This window comes from Aulonocara sp. 'chitande type north' Nkhata Bay, linkage group LG3, assembly GCF_057382095.1.
Source record: "Aulonocara sp. 'chitande type north' Nkhata Bay isolate Kocher_YH1m ecotype deep benthic linkage group LG3, A_spYH_male_GT1.1, whole genome shotgun sequence".
NCBI lineage: Eukaryota > Metazoa > Chordata > Actinopteri > Cichliformes > Cichlidae > Aulonocara > Aulonocara sp. 'chitande type north' Nkhata Bay.
The window spans coordinates 65042414-65063493 of record NC_141346.1 but is presented as its reverse complement, the minus strand read 5'-3'; the positions used below and the strand labels follow the sequence as shown (position 1 = coordinate 65063493).

The following is a 21080-nucleotide window of genomic DNA, read 5'->3' as shown; positions in this document are numbered from 1 at the left end:
CCGAAGATGTTCAACACCACCCCAGTCTGGACTGTCAAAAGTGACTTTAACGCTGACTGTTCTGACAATCCATTTTATAACATCTCCTGGTCAGATCTGCCAATCTCTGCACCAGGGTCATAAACGTTTCGCCATTTTCATTAGCTTTTATTTTTTATTTAGTTTCGACTCCAGATTTTAAATTTATGTATCAGTTTCTAATTTTTTTTTTTTTAACCAATTGTTTGCTAGTTTAGTCTAGTTTTTATTTTCTGAAAATCCTTAGTTTCAGTTTAGTTTTGAGTAGTGCCAGTTATAGTTTTAGTTTAGTTGTGTTTTAGTTGTGTTTTGCAAAAAATTAAGTGTAACCAAATCCCAGTTCCATCATATCAGTCATGCTCTTCTGCTTATCCTTGGGTATTGAGACTATTAACTCTTGCAGCACCGGGTGTTCCTAATTTTGGTTCAAGTTAATTGATAAACTTTTTGAAGGCCATTGACTCACACAATTATTTAGATGTCCCCGTCCTGTTGTCTCGGGATGCATCACACTGCCTTGTCCGGGGATGCGGGTTGAGTGGGGGAGCTCTTTGAGGAGGGGGGGTATGCTCCCCCTGATGAGCTCTTCAAGTGCACTTTAAGGTTTGTGGGATTTTCGTGTTATAAATGTCCCTCATACCCCCTGATGACCCAGTAATTCATTTTCGCGCACTGTAGTACACCTCTAGTTGTTGCTGGTAGCTCTCATAGTCTACTTGCCACTCATCTAAGTCCTGATGTTAAAATTTTATCACATGTGTGGGGGTGCGGCCTTGCCAATTGTTCTTCCTTTTCAAAATGGCTGGCATGCCCACAAGCACATTTTATGGAAGAAAGAAAGGTAAGCATGATATTTACATTTAAAATGTTTTTTAAACTCAGATTTTGATTAATTTTCAAAAATAAACATCTAGTAAATAATTTGAGGGGTTCTTAAGAATTAGGCTTATTTAGTTTCACAGAGAACATGACTAATTTATTAATGTGTACTCTAGTGCACGTCGGGACTTTGTACTTATATTTATTTCACTTTTTCCTAGTAGACAACTCTTTAACAAAGGCAGAGAGAATTCTTAACAGAATAATTGAGCGAGATTCAAACATAGATTCTTCAGAAGATGAGAGTCATGTTAGCCAGATAGGAGAGGGTGAAAACACAGGAGGAGCCTGATAGGTTTGTAGCTTGAACCCATCCGCTGGAACGTTGAAGACAATATAATTACACTGCAAAGCAAGACACAAGTAGGCAAGCTTCTTCATGTTACTCGTGCACGGGAGAGAACCGGACAGGCACCGTTCCTTCGCTTGACCCCAGTTGCTCTCGTCCGTTCTCCCGTACCACTGTTCTTTTATTGAGGTTACATGAATATGCATAAGTTCATTAACATATGACGTCTACATACACACAAAGAGTACCTTGCCTGTGTGTGTGTGTGTGTGTGTGTGTGTGTGTGTGTGTGTGTGTGTGTGTGTGTGTGTATGTATGTATGTATGTATGTATGTATGTATGTGTGTGTGTGTGTGTGTGTGTGTGTGTGTGTGTGTGTGTGTGTGTGTGTGTGTGTGTGTGTGTGTGTGTGGACTGCTGATCAAAGGGTCAAACATCCTTGGTCAGGAAGAGGGTAGCCTCCCCCTCACCCTAGATGGTTCATCCTAGATAACACGGTGAGGAAGTCCTGCAGTTCATCTAAACAAAGAGCACTTAGACTAGAACAGACGCAACTACGTTAATCCTACCATAAAACAATAAGACACGGTATGACCTCTCATGCTCCCAAAGTGCTGTCTAATACACACAAAGTTTGCAGACTATCAAGGATCAAAACCTCTACCAATCTACAACTAATTACAAAACTCTAAGCATATATAAGTAAATATTTCTCAGCATAAATGACAATCAATACAAATCTAACAGAGCCACACAAAGATTATCGAGATGCAGTGGCAGATGTAATAGAGAAAAACACAGGGCCACCTGAAATCTGTCGTCCTATCTGGTCCAAAACCGATATGTAGGAGAATCTGGAATTTTTGATTTTGAGTTAAAAATAAAATATGGATAAAATGCAGAAATGTTTTCCAGTAAAGTAAAAAATAAGAGTCGCAATTATAGCTGAATCCATGACACCTAATTGTTTCTACAAGATCACGTCGTTGCTGAAAGTTATCAATGATCTCAATGTGCGAAAAGAACTCACAGTATCTGGAGTTCAAGCTCCTCTTGACTGAGAAACCTGGGACAAACATGTGTACAAAACCTGAATAATACCAGTAATGAAGAGTTCTCTCCAAAAATCAAGAAAAGGAAGCCCCAACCAGATGAGAGTGTAACAAAATATGGTTCACTCCACTTGCCTGAAATGGTTAACAGTCCAAGGCATTTCAGTTGTAGAATGGGTGGGTGCAACAGTAAAACATATGTGAGATGTGGGAAGTGCCAAATGTTCCTTTGTGTCTCCAAATAAAAATCACAGTACTTCCTCAGATATCATAAATGAATTGACTTTTGTGAAATAGAGAGCTCAGTGCCATCACTTATTCCTGAACCAATGGCTTACAGCTAGTGAAGTGTCAGTGACTTCTAAGTTGATCCCTGATCTACATTTTTATGATATTGTTATATAAATAAGTTTTAATATCCTGCTTACAAAAATTTCATAATTCCACTACAAGACACTTGCTATGTCTAAAAAACAGTCATATTCAAAGTAATCCTAAATTGGACTCTGGCGCTTTCTCCCGACTTTTCCTGACATGCTTCTGCGCGTGGACGGAGCAGCAACACAGACGACTCAACTAACGTACTGCCTTGACTTGTGTATTGTAGGGCACGCACACATCAATGAAACTAAACACATTTTGCTATAAATCCAGTTAATTTTAGTTAGTTTTGTGAACACTCATTACAGTTTTAGTTAGTTTTCCTTTTTTTTTTGTTTTGATTTTATTTCCATTAACGCAAATGTTTTTCCACTTCTAGTTTTCGTTATTTCATTTGTTTTCTTTAATAATAATAATCTTGCTCTGCACACTGGAATAAACATAATCAACATGATCAACATTTTACTGCGTGTTAATTCCCCCTCCTATCGATTCAAATGCTCCATCCTTATGTGGTTTGCGACATTATGTTTATCTAGACCTCCACTCTGTCTCTAAATGTTTGAAGAATTTTTTCAAGTTCGGGGTCAAAGTTTGAGAATTTGACCATAAGTGAAAGTTGTGGTGTTATCACCCCCTTTGGGGCTTACCTTTCCCAGTTTTGATGATATTCCTCGCTATTCTTTGCCAGTACCCCCTTTCGGTGGCGAGAAACTGTTGGTGTGATCAAGTGGGTGCTGTGAAAACAAATGCTCAGGACAGATCAGTCACCAGTCATGTACTCACAAACAAAATTAGCATATATTGACTTTCGTATTGATCCTCTGAGTGTAATGGTACATTTTAATTTGAATTTACTAAAGCTAATCACCATAATTTTCTCTATTTTGCTCTGGTTTTTTGTGCAGCACCACCTCTCAGCACATGCCCCTGTCAGTTCTATCTTACTTTTAAATTGCTGACTATTTCAAGAAAACACCCAAAAGGCGGGGACCAGTGTTTATCATTACATATCTCCATTTTGAGTGTGACAAGTCTATCATTCCCCTGTTATTCATAGATCTCAGTAGAGGGTTTTTATTTTTTTATTTTTTTCTATTACCGTTAATTGACTTTTTACAGTGGCCTGCTACGGTTAACAGTAACCTGTTCAGTCATGAGTGAAAACGAACCTTTTCTTCACTTTAGCATTTAACATTCCCAACAATATAATGTGATACATTAATCGAAACACAGCTACTAAACACAATTTTCTTAATGCAAACATCAGTAACTCAAAATTAGCAACCAAAGGGTTCAGTCTGCAGTTCACACTCCTGTGAAGCTGCAGCCTCCCCCTTTAGTCTCTGTCATCCTTCTGTTCTTACAAAAACAAAACAAAGCAAGACAAAACATCCACCCTTCTTTTACAGGCTGGGTGAATTGTTTGTAGACATTTACTAATCCTAAAGTCAGCACCATTTTTGTCTCAGTATCAAGTCAGTTAAAACTTTTAGTCGTCAGTCCATCACAGTCCAGTCACATGCATACATCCACACACATTCATACCAGGTATTGCTGATAATGGAGTCTCACGCGCAGCCTACTCGAGGCTCCCTCACCAGCAAGATGACGTCATCATTTTAAAGGAAAACAGTTCCTTGTTTTTTTGGACTGGATTGACTCGCTGCAATCCTTTTAGGCTCAGGACTTCTCATTCGATCAGTGTCCCATATAAGTGAATTTCTCCCAAGCCCATTATAATCATGGAGAAAAACACTTTGCGACTGTTTTCAGTAAGAATATTTTATAGCGCTTTAAAGTTCCATCTCTCAGGTCTGGATTAAAGAGCTGATTTGTTAAATCAGGAGCTCACAAAATACCAAAATATCACCACCGGTGGATCACACCTCTCAGATGTTCTTATTTCAGTGCACTGTAATAAAAGCAAAAACAAACGTAACTAATAAAATACTCATATAATAACCAATACTGGGGCCCATTGCAAACATGTCCAAGCATAAAACCATCCCTCTCCCTCTTAGAGAAGGAAAACAATCCAAACCTCACTGATAAAATCAACCTAGTGTCAAACAAAACCCAAAAATCAACCACAACTTCACCAAAAAGTTTTTCTCCCTCCCGGGACAATATTGTGCAGGCATACCGGTACCGTAACTCCTTTTTGCACTGACAAAAACATGTTGGATTGACTTGATTCAATAGTGGACACTGGTTGCACACAAATGCTTTGCTTTGGCAGAAACTTAAACAACTAAGTTAAATCAACACAACCTTTTCATATTCTCTCCGAAATAAAACTCACACCGTTAATTCATCATTTTCACTCTGTACCACTGCTCCTTATCAGGCTGTGTGAAGCACAGTAAACAGTTCAGTGGAGGCCTTAAGCCATAAACAGACATCACACACAGACATTGTTTTCATAACCAAACTGCTTTAGACCCTGTCCCCTAAATCTACACAAATGCCCTCTGGGTGGCACGAAATGCATTTAACCAATAAACAATCAATGGGTTCCTGTTGTTGTAACATATTCTCTATTTGCATGTTTGTGTGCAGCGTTTGTTAGTAAAGCATTCTTCATTGCATCAGCGTGTGTGTGTGTGTGTGTGTGTGTGTGTGTGTGTGTGTGTGTGTGTGTGTGTGTGTGTGTGTGTGTGAATCACTTCTCAGTGAATTGAATCAACATTTCGATTTCTGTGTGTGTGTGTCAGTTCTCACTCAATCAACGAGTGCATATGTTCATATGTGTGTTTCTTTTCATTCTGAGTCAGTGCATGTAGATATGTGTGTTTGTGTTCATCACTTTCCTGTTCTGGTGTTCTGGGTAAACCACGGCCTGAAGCGTGCCCTGGGTCCTGCCCTCCTCCATTTCAGTCTATTTGCATCCATTGGTGCTGCTGCTCAAAGTTCTGTCCATGCTGGTTCTGGCCCCAATTGAGGCAGTCCTTTTCTCCAGTGTCCTGCATCTTCTCCTTGTTCCGCTCCTCCTTAACTTGACCCTTTTGCTTCTGTAGCTCCTTCAGGGTTTTGATACGCAGCTCAATCGTCTGGATGTCCGTGCCAAGCTCCAGTCTACGCTGCTGCTCCAGCTCTTCCTCTGTCTCTCCCAGCCAAGTCAAGATTTTGTTCAGGTCAGAGTTCAGCTGCTGCCACTGCTGCTCGTTCTGCTTTGTTCTCATCTCCTTCCTGAGGTCCTGAGCCTGCAGTAGCTCCCAGCGCTCAATCACTCCTTAAGTCTGGGACTCTGAGCTGCTGGGATCTGCCAGTCCAGACACCGTATCCTCTTCCTCCTTCAGCTCAGAGCCCATCCTCCTCACTGTGTCAATACTTCCACGACACTCGCCCATCGCCCATTAGTCGCAGATATCCCATGTATGAGGAGTCCATTTCTGTGCTTGCAGAAGTGCGGCTGCTGTCCGTTTGTTGCAGGTGGAAACGGCTGACATCCAGAGGGTGTATATGAGAGTCTGCAGCAGCAACCTCCCCAGTGGAAGACCTCAGTGTTTGTTCTGTTAGTTTAAAAAAGGCCTCAGGGCTCTCTGGGATCACTACATCTGACAAGCCTGAGGCAGGGCGCTGAAGGAAGTCTCCCTCTTCACTCTGCTGCTCTCTGAGAGCCCTGCTTGCACTCTCAAGCCCACGGTTAGTCATGTCCAATTTGGCACACTTTGGAAATAATTCAACAGGTAGTGCCTTACCTTTTTATAAGCCGGCTTATGCCCACTCACGTCAGACCACTGGCTTCTGCCTGTCCGTTCGACAACCTCGGACCGTCCAAACCTCCAACTTCCACCCCAATACCACAGGACGAGCCCCCAAGCTGTTACGAGTTCAAAATTGGGGATGGACACAAGAGGAAAAACCACAATAACAACACTGGTCCGGCCGGGTTGAGTCAAACAATGATTTTAATGATCACACGCGTGGGAGATGGACACCGTACGCAGACAGCATCAGATCTCAAAATGGTGGAGCATTGATCAAACTCTTATAGCCTCTGGTGCCCCCACCTTATCATAAAAGCCTAAACATTCACATGCTTTCTCTCACACGGCGCCTAAGCTACGACCTTGGCTCCCTGTTTATCTGCTCCTGCTGAGACGGGGCAGAAAACTCCAGCATGTTCTCTTCTAATCAGACAAATAAGGCGATGACTTTCTGCGAACAGTATTTCTTATAACTCAGCAGTATAATGCATCATACACAATATCACTCATTCACACTAAATCAACATTCTAATGTAATGCAAACCAGTTTAACAAATGCAATAGTTATCAGCTTCTTCTAATTCAGGAGAATAATGCAAACTAAAACTACACAATAATTCACAATCTTTACTTAGGGGCATAACATGACATAAAATAATATTATAATCTCACATCATCCAAAACACAGTCCAACATCCAAATCTCCTCCACTGCCAGCATGAATGATGGGAAAGAGAAGGAGGAACACTCTGACATTCAGGGTTAGAATGAGTTTCATGAAGCAGACTGTGAAGATCAAAGCTGCATTAGAAAGCTTACATGAATGAATGAGTGGACAGAAGTGGACAGAGATCATCTGAAGCACTTCAAACTCTTTAAATCAGCACATTTATCTTTATTCTTTATCAACTCTGTTAGTTTCTCTCAGTTTTCTTTGGAATGAAGCTAACAGCAGGCTAATAAGATGCTGACCAATAGGTTTCTATTAAAGGTTGTAATTTGTCTATGAAAAAGTGCTTTGGCTCAGCAGGGATCAGCTTACAGGTAGAATACAGCTGCTGGATGGGATTAGCATGTCATAGCTATCTACCAAACTGCTAACTGGGGAATTTCAGGCCATCTATGAATCATTTTTGCTAACTGTTTATTCAGCTTAGGCTCGCAGGGCTGGAGCCTGTGCCCTAGCTGTCATAGGGCAAGAGGCGTGGTCCACCTGCACAGGTGAGCAGTCCATCACAGGGCCAACAGAGAGAGACAGAGAAGCACTCTCTCACATCCACACCTACAGCCAATTTAGAAGCGCCAATGAACCTAAGCAGCATTTCATTGGACTGTGGGAGAACATCCAACCTCCACAGAAAGAGGTGGAGTTGTTGGGGCCACAGGACCATCATCACTGAGTGCTAGGGATGGGTATCGTTTAGGTTTTATCCGATACAGGTACCAAACCGGTACTTTTGAAACGGTGCCGGTGCTTAAACCGTGCTCGAACCAGTGCTTAAAGAATGGAGAACACAAACTTTGTCCAAAAACCTCTCATGTTTAGCTGCTTTCCACTTTTTCTTTGGTCATTTTAGCCTTTTTGGCCAGGATGAAGGGAGTGTAGCTGCCCACTTGGAATTACCACTCGTGACGCAGAGAGCTTCGACTGATACAACTTTATTCTCTCCTCTTTAAACCACCGACAATATGGCACCGTGAAAACTCTTTCTGCTTCCAAGGGTGCTAATCATGCTGAAGCAGCTAGCCAACCTCCTCCATGCACATCTCTTAGCCAGTTCTGAAGCAATGTGTTTGCGTCGCCTCACCGAGAACAGAACAGGAAGTCTGACACAATAAAAGAGGAAGTGCTAAGGTACTCTTCAAAATAAAAGCGCAAAGTAAAGTGGCTTTGCCGGCATTTACAGGGAGTATCTGCCATCAAAGAAGAAGACAGCCGCATGTAACTATGACGGTGTTTGTTAGTTCACCTTACATGCATTAATTTAGTAATGTGGTTAGCCTACTCAACGTAAATTACACACCAACAACATTAAGCTACTGACCCAGAGAAGAACGGCTGCTGCTGCCATCATCATCCGTCATCATTTCTGCTACACTGGCAGGGCTAGGGGCCAGGACTCTCCTCTTCTGGTTCTTGGGGGATGTTACTAACTCCGGGTCCGATAACAGGCACCACACCTGCAGTAGATGTGCTTGGTGTGAGGTCTTGCAGCAAGCTATCAAATACGGTGCATTTCTCGGCTTTTAAAAAAACGTTATGCGTCGCCAGGTGTTTCATCAGATTCGAGGTGTTACTGTCACGGGTTGCTCTGAGGATCCACTCGCAGGACTCCGGAGTTGTGTTTTAACAGAGACGGTTTATTTACAAGATCTTCACCAAGTGTATTTACAGACAGCGCGAGGACACTGCTATATACAAGATGTGAGAGGCAGGGTTCCAGGGCTCCAGGGAAAACAAGGGAATCACACACGCGCTCACGCCAACCTCTCTCCGCTAGTGACCAGTCACCCCTTACACACCACACGGGGAAACACGGGGACGGGTCCGGGGAATCTAGAACAGAGAGACACACATTAACTTTCTGAGACGGAAGTGTGGGAAACTAGGGCTCGACGTGTACTGACTAGAGTCTTCACAACAATCCAGCGTTGAACAGCTGATCTCCTCCTTCTAATATACCAGCTGGTCTGATGAGGCCCAGGTGTGCATGATCCGGGAAGGCGTGGACCGAGGGCGTGAACCCGCCATGAGTTCCGCCCCGGCAAAACAGGGGAGAGGGAGAGAGAGAGGAAAAAAAGAAGAGAAGGGGGGCTAGGAGTGGAGAGATGCTGATCAGCGCCTTGCCGTTCCCGCAGGTCGTGACAGTTACCTCCTTTGCACAGTATCAGCTTAAAGCACTTGTTGCAGGCTGCTGAGTTTGCATCTTTTGTTGTGAAGTACAGCCATACTATAGACCGCTTCGCCTTGGGCCTTTTTAATCTGTAGCTCTGCTCCAAAAGAACGTACGTACCTGGGCCCGCCTACTATCCTTGGAAAGGTAAAATGATTGGCTAGAATCCAAAGTGTATGACATCTCTGGAAAAAAAAGCACAGAAATGTGTGCTGCTTTTCGGTGTGGGTATTGCCGTTTATGTCAGAACTGGTGCCATAATGAACCCGGATACCGGTACCCATCCCTACTGAGTGCCATAGGACAATTAACCTTTGTTTCCATATGCTGGGAACTTCCTGTTGTTCCAAGGAGGACTGGAAAATGTGTGAAAATCGCCCAGTCACTTCCTCACAGCACACTTCAATCATTTCCCTCCCACAGCATCAGGACCAGGGCTTTTTCTCTCTTTGGTCCCACTAAGAGATTTCCACACAAACACCTCATCAGTGGGACTCTCAGAGCTACCAGCCCTTTGCTACAATCACAAAGCTCTTCATTGAAATCAATGATATCAAAGCTGGAATCAAATGAGTCCAAGTCTTCTGCTGATTCAGCATCACATTCATCTTTGCTCCTTGTCCTGCATCCCCACCATGGACTTCATTCCTTTCCAAGCCAGCCTTGAGTGTCCTTTATTCAGCTCATCCTCTGCTTTACTTTTACACCTGATTTTAGCTGCTTTATCTCTCTTTCAACAAGTTTCTGTGCCTCAATCTTTTTCTTCTCTCCCTCATAACAAGACAGCTTCTTCTGCCTGAGAACATGTTGGAGTGATTTACTAATCCAGGGCTGCTTATTGGGGAAAATACTTCCTGTTTTCAAAGTAATCCCCATTTTTCCCAGAAATACATTTGTAAGTAGAAATCGATGATCTAAGTGAGAACATGAGCCTTTAAAAAGTCCCAGTGGGTTCAGTCAAAGCAGTCCCTCAGTCCCAGTATAGAGTCTTTGGTCCAGACTGGAACAACTGTGTGCCCAGTTTGAGCTCTCTTCAGTCCTGTGACATGACAGACCCAGAGGGGCCATCACATCACATTTAGGAGCTCCCCTAATGGAGCCACAACACATGTCCAATACTTAGTCTGTCTTGTTGGACCAACTGGAAGAAATGATTCAAGGACTTAGTCACAGAACAGAGATTCAAATCTCCAAAATCCAACTGGCTGCATCAGGACATATAGTCTGAAACTCTGCACAGTTTCCTGTTTGAAGCTGCTTCCTGTTGGCTTCAGTTGTTTGGAGTTTCCATTTTCTAAACTTCTGCATTCTGAGTCTTCTTCAGCTCTGAACAGATGATGAAACACTGACTGATTTCAAGCTCACACTTTGTCTAATAAACTTACATCTTTCATTCTTTATACAGATTGGTGGACTGTGGTTTGTCAAAGATCAGCTGTGATTATCTGGCAGCAGCACTGAAGTCCAACCCCTCCCATCTGAGAGAGCTGGAGCTGTGGGGAAACTACCTGCAGGATCTAGATGTGAAGCAGCTGTCTGATCTTCAGCAGAGTCCAGACTACAGACTGGAGTGGTTGGTGTAAGTAGAGTAATGGAGTAAGTGGGTGGTGCTGTCAGCAGTATTGTACTAAACACAGTCAGTATGAAACAAAGATCCAGTGTTTCCTGTAAAGCTGCAGCTTCTCAGTGAAGCTGTGAGAGGAGAATGGTGACAGGCTTTAGGATTGGACACAAACACTTCCTGTTTCTGACCTTTTTGTCACCATAGTAACGGCTGACACGCTCTGATCAAACACTGTCAACAGCCAATCAGCTCTCTGAACAAAGCAGCACGCAGATCAATGACTGCATTCATTTCCAAGTTTAAAGCAGTGAAGAACACAGTCTGTAGGTGAGGAAGAATTTAGTGAGAGCAGATGTTTGGATGGAATTCCTCCAGTTAACAGCTGGAACCGTCCATCTGGATTGTTGGGCTTGTTGTTGGGGTTCCTACAGAGCTCAGAGTGGACACACCAAGGTTCTTCTAATGAATGAAAGTCCAAACTCAAACTAGGAGGGAAAAACATTTTCATCAACTTCAATAAAAATCCAAAGATTAGAAAAAGTAAAGCAACAATGAGTCCTAGTACAGTCCCAGCACTGAAGTCCCTGCTGCTCTTTATACTGGATGTGCTGCATCACTGACTGACAGCTGATGAAGAGTCTCTGGAAACACTCGTTTATCTCCTCTGCTCTTCCTTCTTCTCTCTGCAGGTGATGATGGTAAACAGGACGGTGTGTGTGCTGAGAGAGGAGGAGCTGTGTCCTGATGATCCAGAGAGGTTGAAGCAGCAGCAGCTTGTGTGTAGAGAGGCTCTGACTGGGCCATGTTACTGGGAGGTGGAGAGGAGAGCTTCATCCAGCAGTGACTGACAGAGGAATGAGAAGAAGTGCAGATGACTGTCAGTGCTGCAGAGTGAACTGCTCTGAGAACAGCTCCACTGTCAGACACAATGTAGAGTCCAGCATCATCCCTGTGTGTCCCTCTGGATCTGACAGAGGATCATCAGTGTATCTGGACTGCTCTGCTGCTGCTCTGTCCTTCTACAGTCTCTGCACAGTCTCTGTCTGACTCTGGCTTCAGACCCTCCTGGATCAAACTCACCTGGAAAGACTTTCAAACATCACTCAATAGATTTGAATACAGAATATATTTGATATATACTGTAGATGTACTGTAGAGTTGCAGTTTGTCACTTGTAAATACAGTCTGTGAGCAGCTGTGAGCTGAAAGATCTTTCTAGAAACACGAAATGTTTCCACTCTTCTGTTGCTTTTTCATATATTTCCACAACATTAATATTGATCCCACCTGTCTCACCTGTTTCATGCTTTTATACATAATAACAGGACACGTGTGATCTGAGCGCTGCTGTGGTTGCTGTGCTGCACGTCTTCATTTAGATAACAGAGACATCTAGTGGTTCAGAGGGAGAACTGCAGGAGATGGAGCTGTGTTTTAGCATGGAAAACTTTTTACATTTTAGACGCAGATACAAATATGACAAGTATCAGTGTAAGATACAAAAGGTCACATCAGTCAGCAGAGGGAACAGTGATCACACAGCAATGTAAGAATAGAAACATAACAGTGAATCTGGACATGTATACAGATGGAAGCAAACAAACAGGATGTAACACTACATTAAAGCCACAAATGGGAAGAAAACAAAGCCAAAGGAAAATATATTTGATCTCAGGAATCCAAATCAGATGCTTTAGAGCAGGGGTCGGCAACCCTGGGCACGCGTGTCACAGCTGCCACGTGAAGGGTTAACTGATGGCACGACCATAGCTGGACTGGCCATAGGGCATACTGATGATGTTTTTTTATTTTCTTGTAACGGTATAAACAATGAAAGATGGCGGATTGGCTGGATGCTGGTCGATGTGTAAAAATAAGTCAGTTGTTTGGTGGTGGCTATGGCGGAGCTTCCACAGAGGCAGCAGGTGGATGAGGGAAAGGGGAGGCAGGAGGAGCAGAGACCCGAGGCGGCCGCCGGTCCGAGTGTCAGGTGAACTGAACTTCAGGTAAGAAGTTATGACCTGCAGTCTGTCTGGGTCAGATATAAACCAAGTTTAGGTGGAGTTTATTTTCCTTGTGCTGACTTTTTACATTCAGTTACAATAACTCCCACTCAGACGAGACCAGAGATCACATTAACATGTGTGTCCCTGTATTAAAAAACATGACATATTGGCCCAGTTTATTTTCCTTATCATTGTTGTGAGGAGACCATAAATAGCATTTGTATTTTATGTTGTACAGTTCATTTGCTGTTATGAATAAAAAGTCTTTTTTTGTTTCAAAATAGCTGATAACTATTCGCTGATAGCTGCAAACATCTGCGCACAAATATAATCCTATAAAGTTGGTCTATAAAGTGTGTAATTTATTGCTAATGCAATCATATGGCACATTGACTTCTGAGGAAATTTTAGATGCACTCATCATCAGAAAGGTTGCCGACCTAAACCAGGGGGTTTAGAGCATCAGTTTTTGTGGTTTGTTTTCTTTAAGTCATTTCACAGATTTTCTCTATAATTTCAATTCCTTGAATAAAACAACAAACTTAGGGGATGATTTTGTAATCTGACTTTATGTATGAAAGATTTGACTAAACATAAAACAATCTTCCAACTCAGTCGTCATTCTTATCTTGTGAAATCAAACCAAACGTTCTGTTTCTAAATCAGGGATTGATGAAATCTTTGGTTGCATCCATTTATGAACATGTTCTCATTCATATTAAATCGTAGTCTAAGTCCTTCTTTAGAGGGATAAATGTCATTCATTATCTTCAAATGTGTTTCTGTTGTTTTGGGGGGAAGTTTGAAGTCCATTGTTCAAAGTCTGTTAATGAAACTTTATGAAATTTATGTAGGATGTTTTTCCTATTTTGTATTTGTTTGAATTATGATGTATTTCTGACTCTTTCTGCCATGATGCCAGGTCTCTCTTGAAAACAACATTTTTAATCTCAATTACATTTTCACCTGGAGAAATAAAGGATGATAATAATAATTTTGTCTTCGGGGAATCATTTCTCTGTAAAACAGCTTCTTCTGAAACTCTTGTTACATTTCTTGTTTATTGTTTGCTGGTTTTAGAAAAATGTCATCGTCTCTGTGAACTTAAACTCTACATGTGGTGTCAGCTATAAACGAGCTCTAGAGTCTAATAACGATGCTTTTATTATTGTCTGGTATCCAACCTAACCCTGGGCCTCTGGCTGAATGTGAAACACCAGCAGATGTTAAAAACTGTCTGGGTTACACGTGCATCACGTCGTGTGCTTCCTAACATGGATATGATTGGAATCTGGGCTGTTCAAGCGGTGCTGGTATCATTGTTGTTTCTGAGGCTTTCCAAATCTTTACTGGATAAAAACGTAGCAACTGATGGATTTAACATTTAGCACTCAGACTGTCCCAGAAAAGGCAGAGGTCTGGAAGTTCATGTGAAGGTCTGTCTTGCTGCTCAAGTCTTGTTCTCTCCATCTGCACCTCAGCCATTTGAAATCTTGGCCTTAACTATTGATCTGTTTGGAAATCAGACTGTTGTTGGCTGCTATCAGCCTCCACCTGCTTCCCCCAGCACATCACCGTCTCTGGTTCAACTTTTATCTGAGCTGCATTTTAATGACATCTTTCAGATGGATGATTTTCATTGGGACTGGCTTTCTTCTGTGTCTGATGATTTTAAGGCACGCTGCTTGTTTTTAAAACTGACTCAAATTATTTAAAGCCTCACACGCCTTGATCCTAAACACCCAGATAAATCTGCTCTTATTGACCTTTTTTAACTAATATGCTGCGTAAGTTTTCCACGTCTGCAGTTTTTGCCAACGACCTGAGTGATCACTGCATAGTTGGTGCTGTGAGAAACACTAAAACCTCACGCTCCGAGCCCCGCATCAGTTTGAACTGGGGTCGTATTAAACAGGCTGACAATGTCAGTTTGGGAACATTTACAGGAGAGTTGTGTCTACTTTGTGGACAGACACGCCCCTTTTTGCCAGGTCAGGGTGAAAGGTCGGGACAGGCCTGGTTTGGTTCAGTACCGGCCGATCTCCTACATGAGAGAAACCAGGCCTGGGCAGGAAGTCTGGCTCTGATGCTGATTGGCTACGTTTTCATTAGCTGTGTAATCGGATTACTGCCTCCATCATCAAGATGTAACTATTTTTTACTTTAACGACTGACAGTCCAAACGACCGTAGGAGGTTTTGGCAAACTATAAAGTGTCTCTGCCAGCTGTGACTCCTCAGAGCTTCCTCCTCACTTAAATATCGACTCCACTCCTGTGTCAGACAAAACTGAAATGTTGCTTTAACAAACACTTTGTTGCTTCTTGTTCTTTGTTCAGCACAGTATCTGATGGTAAACCTCTTGCACACAACTCTGCTCGTAGTTCCTGCTTACTGATACCTTTTCCTTCACACCTGTCACAGTAGAAGAGGTTTGTAAGGCTTTGAATAGCCCCAACACCAGAAACTCGTCCTCACAATCGTTCTCCTTCCTTCTTGCACTTGGCTGCAAATATCATAGCTGAGCCAGTGTCTTATATTTTTAATCTTTCTCTACAACAGAAGGTTTTACCACAGATGTGGAAGTGTGCCTCTGTACTCCCCCACTGAAAGCTGGTGATTCTTCAACAGTTAGTAATTACAGGCCAATTTCCAAGCTCTGTGTCTTATCTAAGGTTCTTCAAAGGCTGGTAAATAATCAACTTCAAAGTTATCTGGATGAAAATATGATTTTATCTCCCTTCCAGTCTGGTTTTAGGAAGCTGCACAGTACTGGAACTGCTTCGATAAAAGTTCTCAAAGACGTCTATGAAGCGATGGATGCAAAGAACTACTGTGCAGCAATACATGTGGCAAAAAAGTGAGGTGTTGTGGCCATACTTGCCAACCTTGAAACTTCAGAATAAGGGAGACATTCAAAAGGGCTGTTGGGGGGGGGGGTGATAAATACATTTTACAGGGTTTATTTATCAGATAAAATACATTAAATGTCACCGTTATTATTGGCTGGCCGGAAACAGCGGGTGTGTCCAAATTCAGAGGCTGCTTCCACCTGAGGACCCGGCCTTCGCAGTCTAAAGAAAGCCGGGTAGTACGTCACAAGCTCCCTCGGTGGAGTGAAACTGCCGTCTGCTCCTTGCTATCTAAAATATAACCGGGCGCTGATGTAAACTCTTCTGTTTAATCATTTTCTGTTTGACGTTTATTCAGCTGTGTGAAAACCCCGGAGGAACCCTTCCGAGGGATTAATAAAGTTAAATTTAATTTAATCTAATCTAATAACTTTAATCAAAGCCAAACCGATTTACTCACGAACAAATAAAACACTGAAAAAGCCAAACAATAACATTTTTAAGTTATCAAAGTGACTTATATATGATGTTTAACCCGAGTAGCGAAAGACCGCGGGGGTTTGAAGACGATGTGTCGGTCGGCTCAGATATTTGAAGTTTACACAGCTACATTCTCACCTGAAAACATGCTAAAAGTTTTTTGCGACCCAGAAAGAGAAAGATGAGTAATATTAAAACTGCCGCCATTGTTGGAAACTGGAATTGGCTGGGCCACGCTATAAATTCTGCGATATGGTTTTTCAATTTTGTTGTCCGGGTGGGAGAAATTCGGGAGAATGGTGGCTCCGGGAGATTTTCGGGAGGGGCACTGGAATTTGGGATTGGCGTGTATGGTTGTGGCAACATCACTAACCTTGCAAACACCTCAGAGTAAATCATATCACAGAATATAACGAGCGTATGTTGAGGCGAACTGAAGAGGAGGACAGGGACAGGGACGACGCTGCTAGGGCGAGACAGACGTCTCTCACGGAGTCCTTTAGTGCTGCAGGCAGGCAAGGTGTTCAAACAGCGCACAACTTCAGTTTTTTTATTTCTATATGATGAACTCTGCATTATTAAGTGATAAGAACAAGAAATCTGATGTCCTGTAATCATTATGACGCTATAATTTGAGATACAATAAATAAGTTTTTGTACAAAGTATTGGTATCAGATCAGCATCGTCGATACCACCCTGAATATTACTTGGTATCGGATCGGAAAGAAAATCAGTGGTATCGCACATCACTACCTCTGACCCCCTAGGTATGTCTGCAGATATCCGATCTTCATCACTCCATCAAGAGTCTACCCTGTGTGTAGATCAGTGGCGGAGCGGGGGGGTGACTTACTGGGCTTAAGCCTGGGTTGTTTGTTCAGAAGCCCGGGGTCTTTTGGAGTGTAATTTTTTCATAGTTAGATGCCTGGCTGACAACTTTATAAAACAAAAACTACACACAGTATTCGAAGCACATAGTGCACACTGTGGGAATTTACGACTGTGCGTAAATCCCCCCTAATATTGGTATGATCCGAGCTCAGGCACTAAGTGACTGAGCGAGGGGGCGGGGCAGCTGGTACCGGCGAGTGCGCTGTTGGAGAAGTGCAGCCAGGCAGACAGAGGAGAACTGGAGGTACCAAAGCAAATCATTGGTACTGTACAAATAATGTAAATACGACGGTTTATCACAAAAGATTGATATCAAACTGATCACTTGGCCCATATTACGTTTCTCTTTCTTAGAGTGAATCAACAAATGGCGAAATGAAAAGCCGAACAACAACAATGCTGTTTCTTTAGAGAGTCTTAGCTTACATGTGTGTTTATTTCATTTTTCAGTTGTTTCCCTCCACGGCTAAATAAATCGGTTTCAGTAATGCACTGATATACAAGAATGGACATAAGGAGCTTCTTTCAAAGAAAAAACTCTGGTAGATGTTATTTTATATATTATGCTTTGTATGTTGTTCAGTATATTTCTATGCAAAACAAGAGGAACTTCAACACACAGCAGTATATTCACAGTTGAAACCAGATATTTACATACACTTTATGGAAAACACAAGAATATTTTTTTACTGTACAACATCAATTTAGAGTAAACTTGTTTTGTTTTGGATAAATAAATATTGAAATATATTTTGAATTAGTTAAATGTCAGAATAAAGAGAGACAGAGCTTCTATTTTTTATCACTTTCATCAAATTTAGGAGTACATATACACTAAGTTTATTGTTAATTAATAAGAAAACTCCAGACGATTCCATTCTGAGCTGCAGGAGCTTCTGATAGGTTAGTAGAGTCCATGTGAGTAAACTGGTGGCACAGCTGTGGATCCATATAAGGCAAAACACGGAGCCTGTTTCTGTGACATGGGAACATCAAGAGATGTCAACCAAAACACCAGGAAAAGAACTGTGGAGCTCCATGAGTGTGGCTCAGTTTGAATACAATTTGGTGCCATTTACAATTAAGAAATACAGATAGGTTCTCTCTCTTTCTTAAAGTTAAGAAATATGTTTTTTATATTTATCAACCTTAAAAAATAAACATTTAGTCTGATTTGATGTTACAATTAAAAAAGTATTTGTGTTTTTATCTGAAGAGTGTTTAAATATCTGGTTTCAACTGTCTATTTGATGATGTTGGTGTTTGGCTTGATTGTCAGCACAAAGAGGGAGAGAGAGGAACAGAGAGGGAGAGAGAGAATGACGACAGAACAGAGATGAACAAGAGCAGGTGAGACACACATGTTAGTCAAATGCTTGTTTACCAAAACTATCACCGTATCATAGGTCATGTGTCTCGTACGTAGTGTTTCTTTTTAGGTTTGTTATTTTTCAAATTATAATAATTATATAAACTTTTCTCAATCTAAATATTGTAGTTTGGTAGAATTAAAAAAATAAGTGTAGTGCAGGTCTATGATGATTTTTAGTGCTGCTATCATCTAGTTCTGATTCTGGTTCTGTTTTGATTAAATTCTAAGTAGTCCTGATTTTGAACTGTTGTAGTCCTGTTTTAGTTCTGGATCAGTCCTGGGTCTGGTTGAATTTGGGGAGTTGGCGGGACACACTCTATGTCTATCAAAAATTGGAAACTGTTTCGCTCAGTCGTCTGTCCGGACCTGGATCAACCGGGGTTCCCGGAGATGCTTTATGTTTTGCAATGGGTCAGTCCAACAGGACCTGAACTCTACCGTGTAGAAGCGGACCGTTTCAATCGTCCTGGTGACGACTTCATTTTTCTTAGTGTGTGTGAAGACAGGGAGGGTGTAATTGAGGACAGGGGGCTTGAAAACTGGAGGTTGAACCCATACCCCCTCACCCTTGAAGAACGTTTATCATGGTTTAAGGATTTGTTTTTTATTCAGTGGTCAGACTGGAGAGCACTGCAGCAGGTGTTTAATGAGGTCGATAAGACTATCAAGAGAGACAAGGTCAACTCTTCTTATGAGAATATTAGGAAGCGTCTTGTAAATGATTAGCTCGCACATGGCCCGAAGATTGGTTTACCTTCTGCCATGTTCAGGCCAAAAATCATCAAAAACCCTGAGGACTGAAAAAAGAAAAAAAAATGGTAGGTTGTCTCTGTGTGAGAGACGTTGGCATTATACTCGATATTTTTAAAAAATGCAATGTGTGGATTTCTTTTACAGACAACATCTGCCATATTGTGGACCGCTCAGAGTCTCCCCCTCCAGCACTGCTAATCCAGACCCCACCGACTCCGCCCCCCTCTCCAGGATGCTCACAGGACTCTGCAGGATCACACCCGTCTGAGGAAACGGAACTCAACATTAAACTCGCAACCTTCCACCTGCTGTCGATGGCACTGAATGAGTATGTGCAGGAGATATGTTATGGATGCCAATCCGGTCACCCCAGCCAGTTACAACACAGTTGCCTGTTTGAGCTGCCTGTGTTTTTCTTCGAGACCTACTATGATGAGGTGATGGAAAAGCTCCGGACGCCCCGATTCATCCCGGCCATCCGTCTGTTTGTTTGCTCATACAGTGTCAGTGAGGCTAAAGCACAAATCATCAGCACTGCAGAGCGTCTTCTGTGTGAACTGAGATCAGTGCCGCACATTGTTTGCACCACTGATGAGAATGTCGGATACCTGCTAAATACCAATCATCACACCCGCGGAGTTAAATCAGCGCTGCTCCACATGATTGGAAACTACTGGTCTGGGAGACACAAGATTTAATGTACATCTGTTATAAAAACCTTACTGTGCACTACACAGAAAATTAAATAAAAACGTATGCTAACACTTTTTCTGGTCATTTGTGTTTGTGTTTGGTCAAAGTGATTATGGAAAACACGCTGAGAAAAATATATCACAACCCTGCACACCCAGGGGGTTTAGGAAGTGTAAAGAAGCTCCGTATCGCTGTCAGTGAGGCAACAGGCTTAAAGCCGTCATTACCTGACGTGGAGCGTTTTTAAAAGGAGATGACACATATACTCTTCATAAACCTGCAAGGATAGAGGATACAGAAATGCAAGGATACAGAAATAGAGTTTTGGTTAACGGGACTGACAAACAGTTTCAAGCTGATTTGGTTGACTTGCGTGAATATTCTGCGGATAATGATGATGTTAGGTACTTATTGACATGCATAGATGTGTTTTCTAAGTATGCATGGGTTAGGTGCCTTGAAACCAAGACAGGACAGGCTGTTGCTGAGGCTTTTGGTGATATTCTGAGAGAGGGCCGTGTGCCTGAAAAACTCCAAACAGATTTAGGGAAGGAATTTTATAATAAACATTTAAAAAACTGATGGAGCAGCATAACATCACACATTTTTCAACCTTTAGTGAAATGAAATCATGTGTGGTAGAGCGTTTTAACCGCACCTTAAAGGGGAAAATGTGGAAATACTTAACATCAGTTAACTCGCCAAGATATGTTAATGTGATCCAAGATCTTGTACAGTCCTATAACCTGTCTTATCACAGCTCTATCAAAATGACCCCCACCGAGGTGTGCAAAGATAATGAGAAAGCAGTCTTTAACACCCTGTACAAAATGAAACCCCAAAAACCGGTGACTTTTAAATTTAATGTGGGCGATACAGTGAGAATATCTAAACTACGCGGCATATTCTGAAAGGGTTACCATCAGACCTACACAGACGAGTACTTTACCATAAAGGAGCGTTTAGGAAGAGACCCTCCCGTATACAACCTGGAGGATCTCACAGGAGCTGCAGTGAAAGGTGTATTTTACGAACCTGAGATACAGCAGGTGACTATTGACAAAAACAAAAGGTTTAAAATAGAGAAAATACTTGGCAGAAAAAAAGAGGACCGAAAAAAGTTAGCGCTGGTCAAATGGCTCGGTTGGCCTTCTCATTTGAATTCATGGATCCCTGAAAAAGACATCATTGAAGTGTGATTAACAGAGACGCCGCAGCTCTGCATACTTTCATTCTGCACTAG

General features: G+C 42.1%; 1 protein-coding gene across 1 annotated transcript; it reads left to right on the top strand.

Annotated features, from left to right (window-relative positions):
- The first annotated feature begins 19199 nt into the window (after nt 1–19199).
- LOC147336596 (uncharacterized) lies at nt 19200–19848 on the top strand. Its single transcript, XM_086287682.1, has one exon. The coding sequence runs from the start codon at nt 19207–19209 to the stop codon at nt 19840–19842; it is 636 nt and encodes a 211-aa protein (XP_086143808.1). The 5' UTR covers nt 19200–19206; the 3' UTR covers nt 19843–19848.
- The last annotated feature ends 1232 nt before the right edge of the window (nt 19849–21080 follow it).

Coding starts and splice junctions, on each gene's coding strand:
- LOC147336596 (XM_086287682.1), top strand. CDS start 19,207: ATGGTAGGTTGTCTCTGTGTGAGAGACGTTGGCATTATACTCGATATT.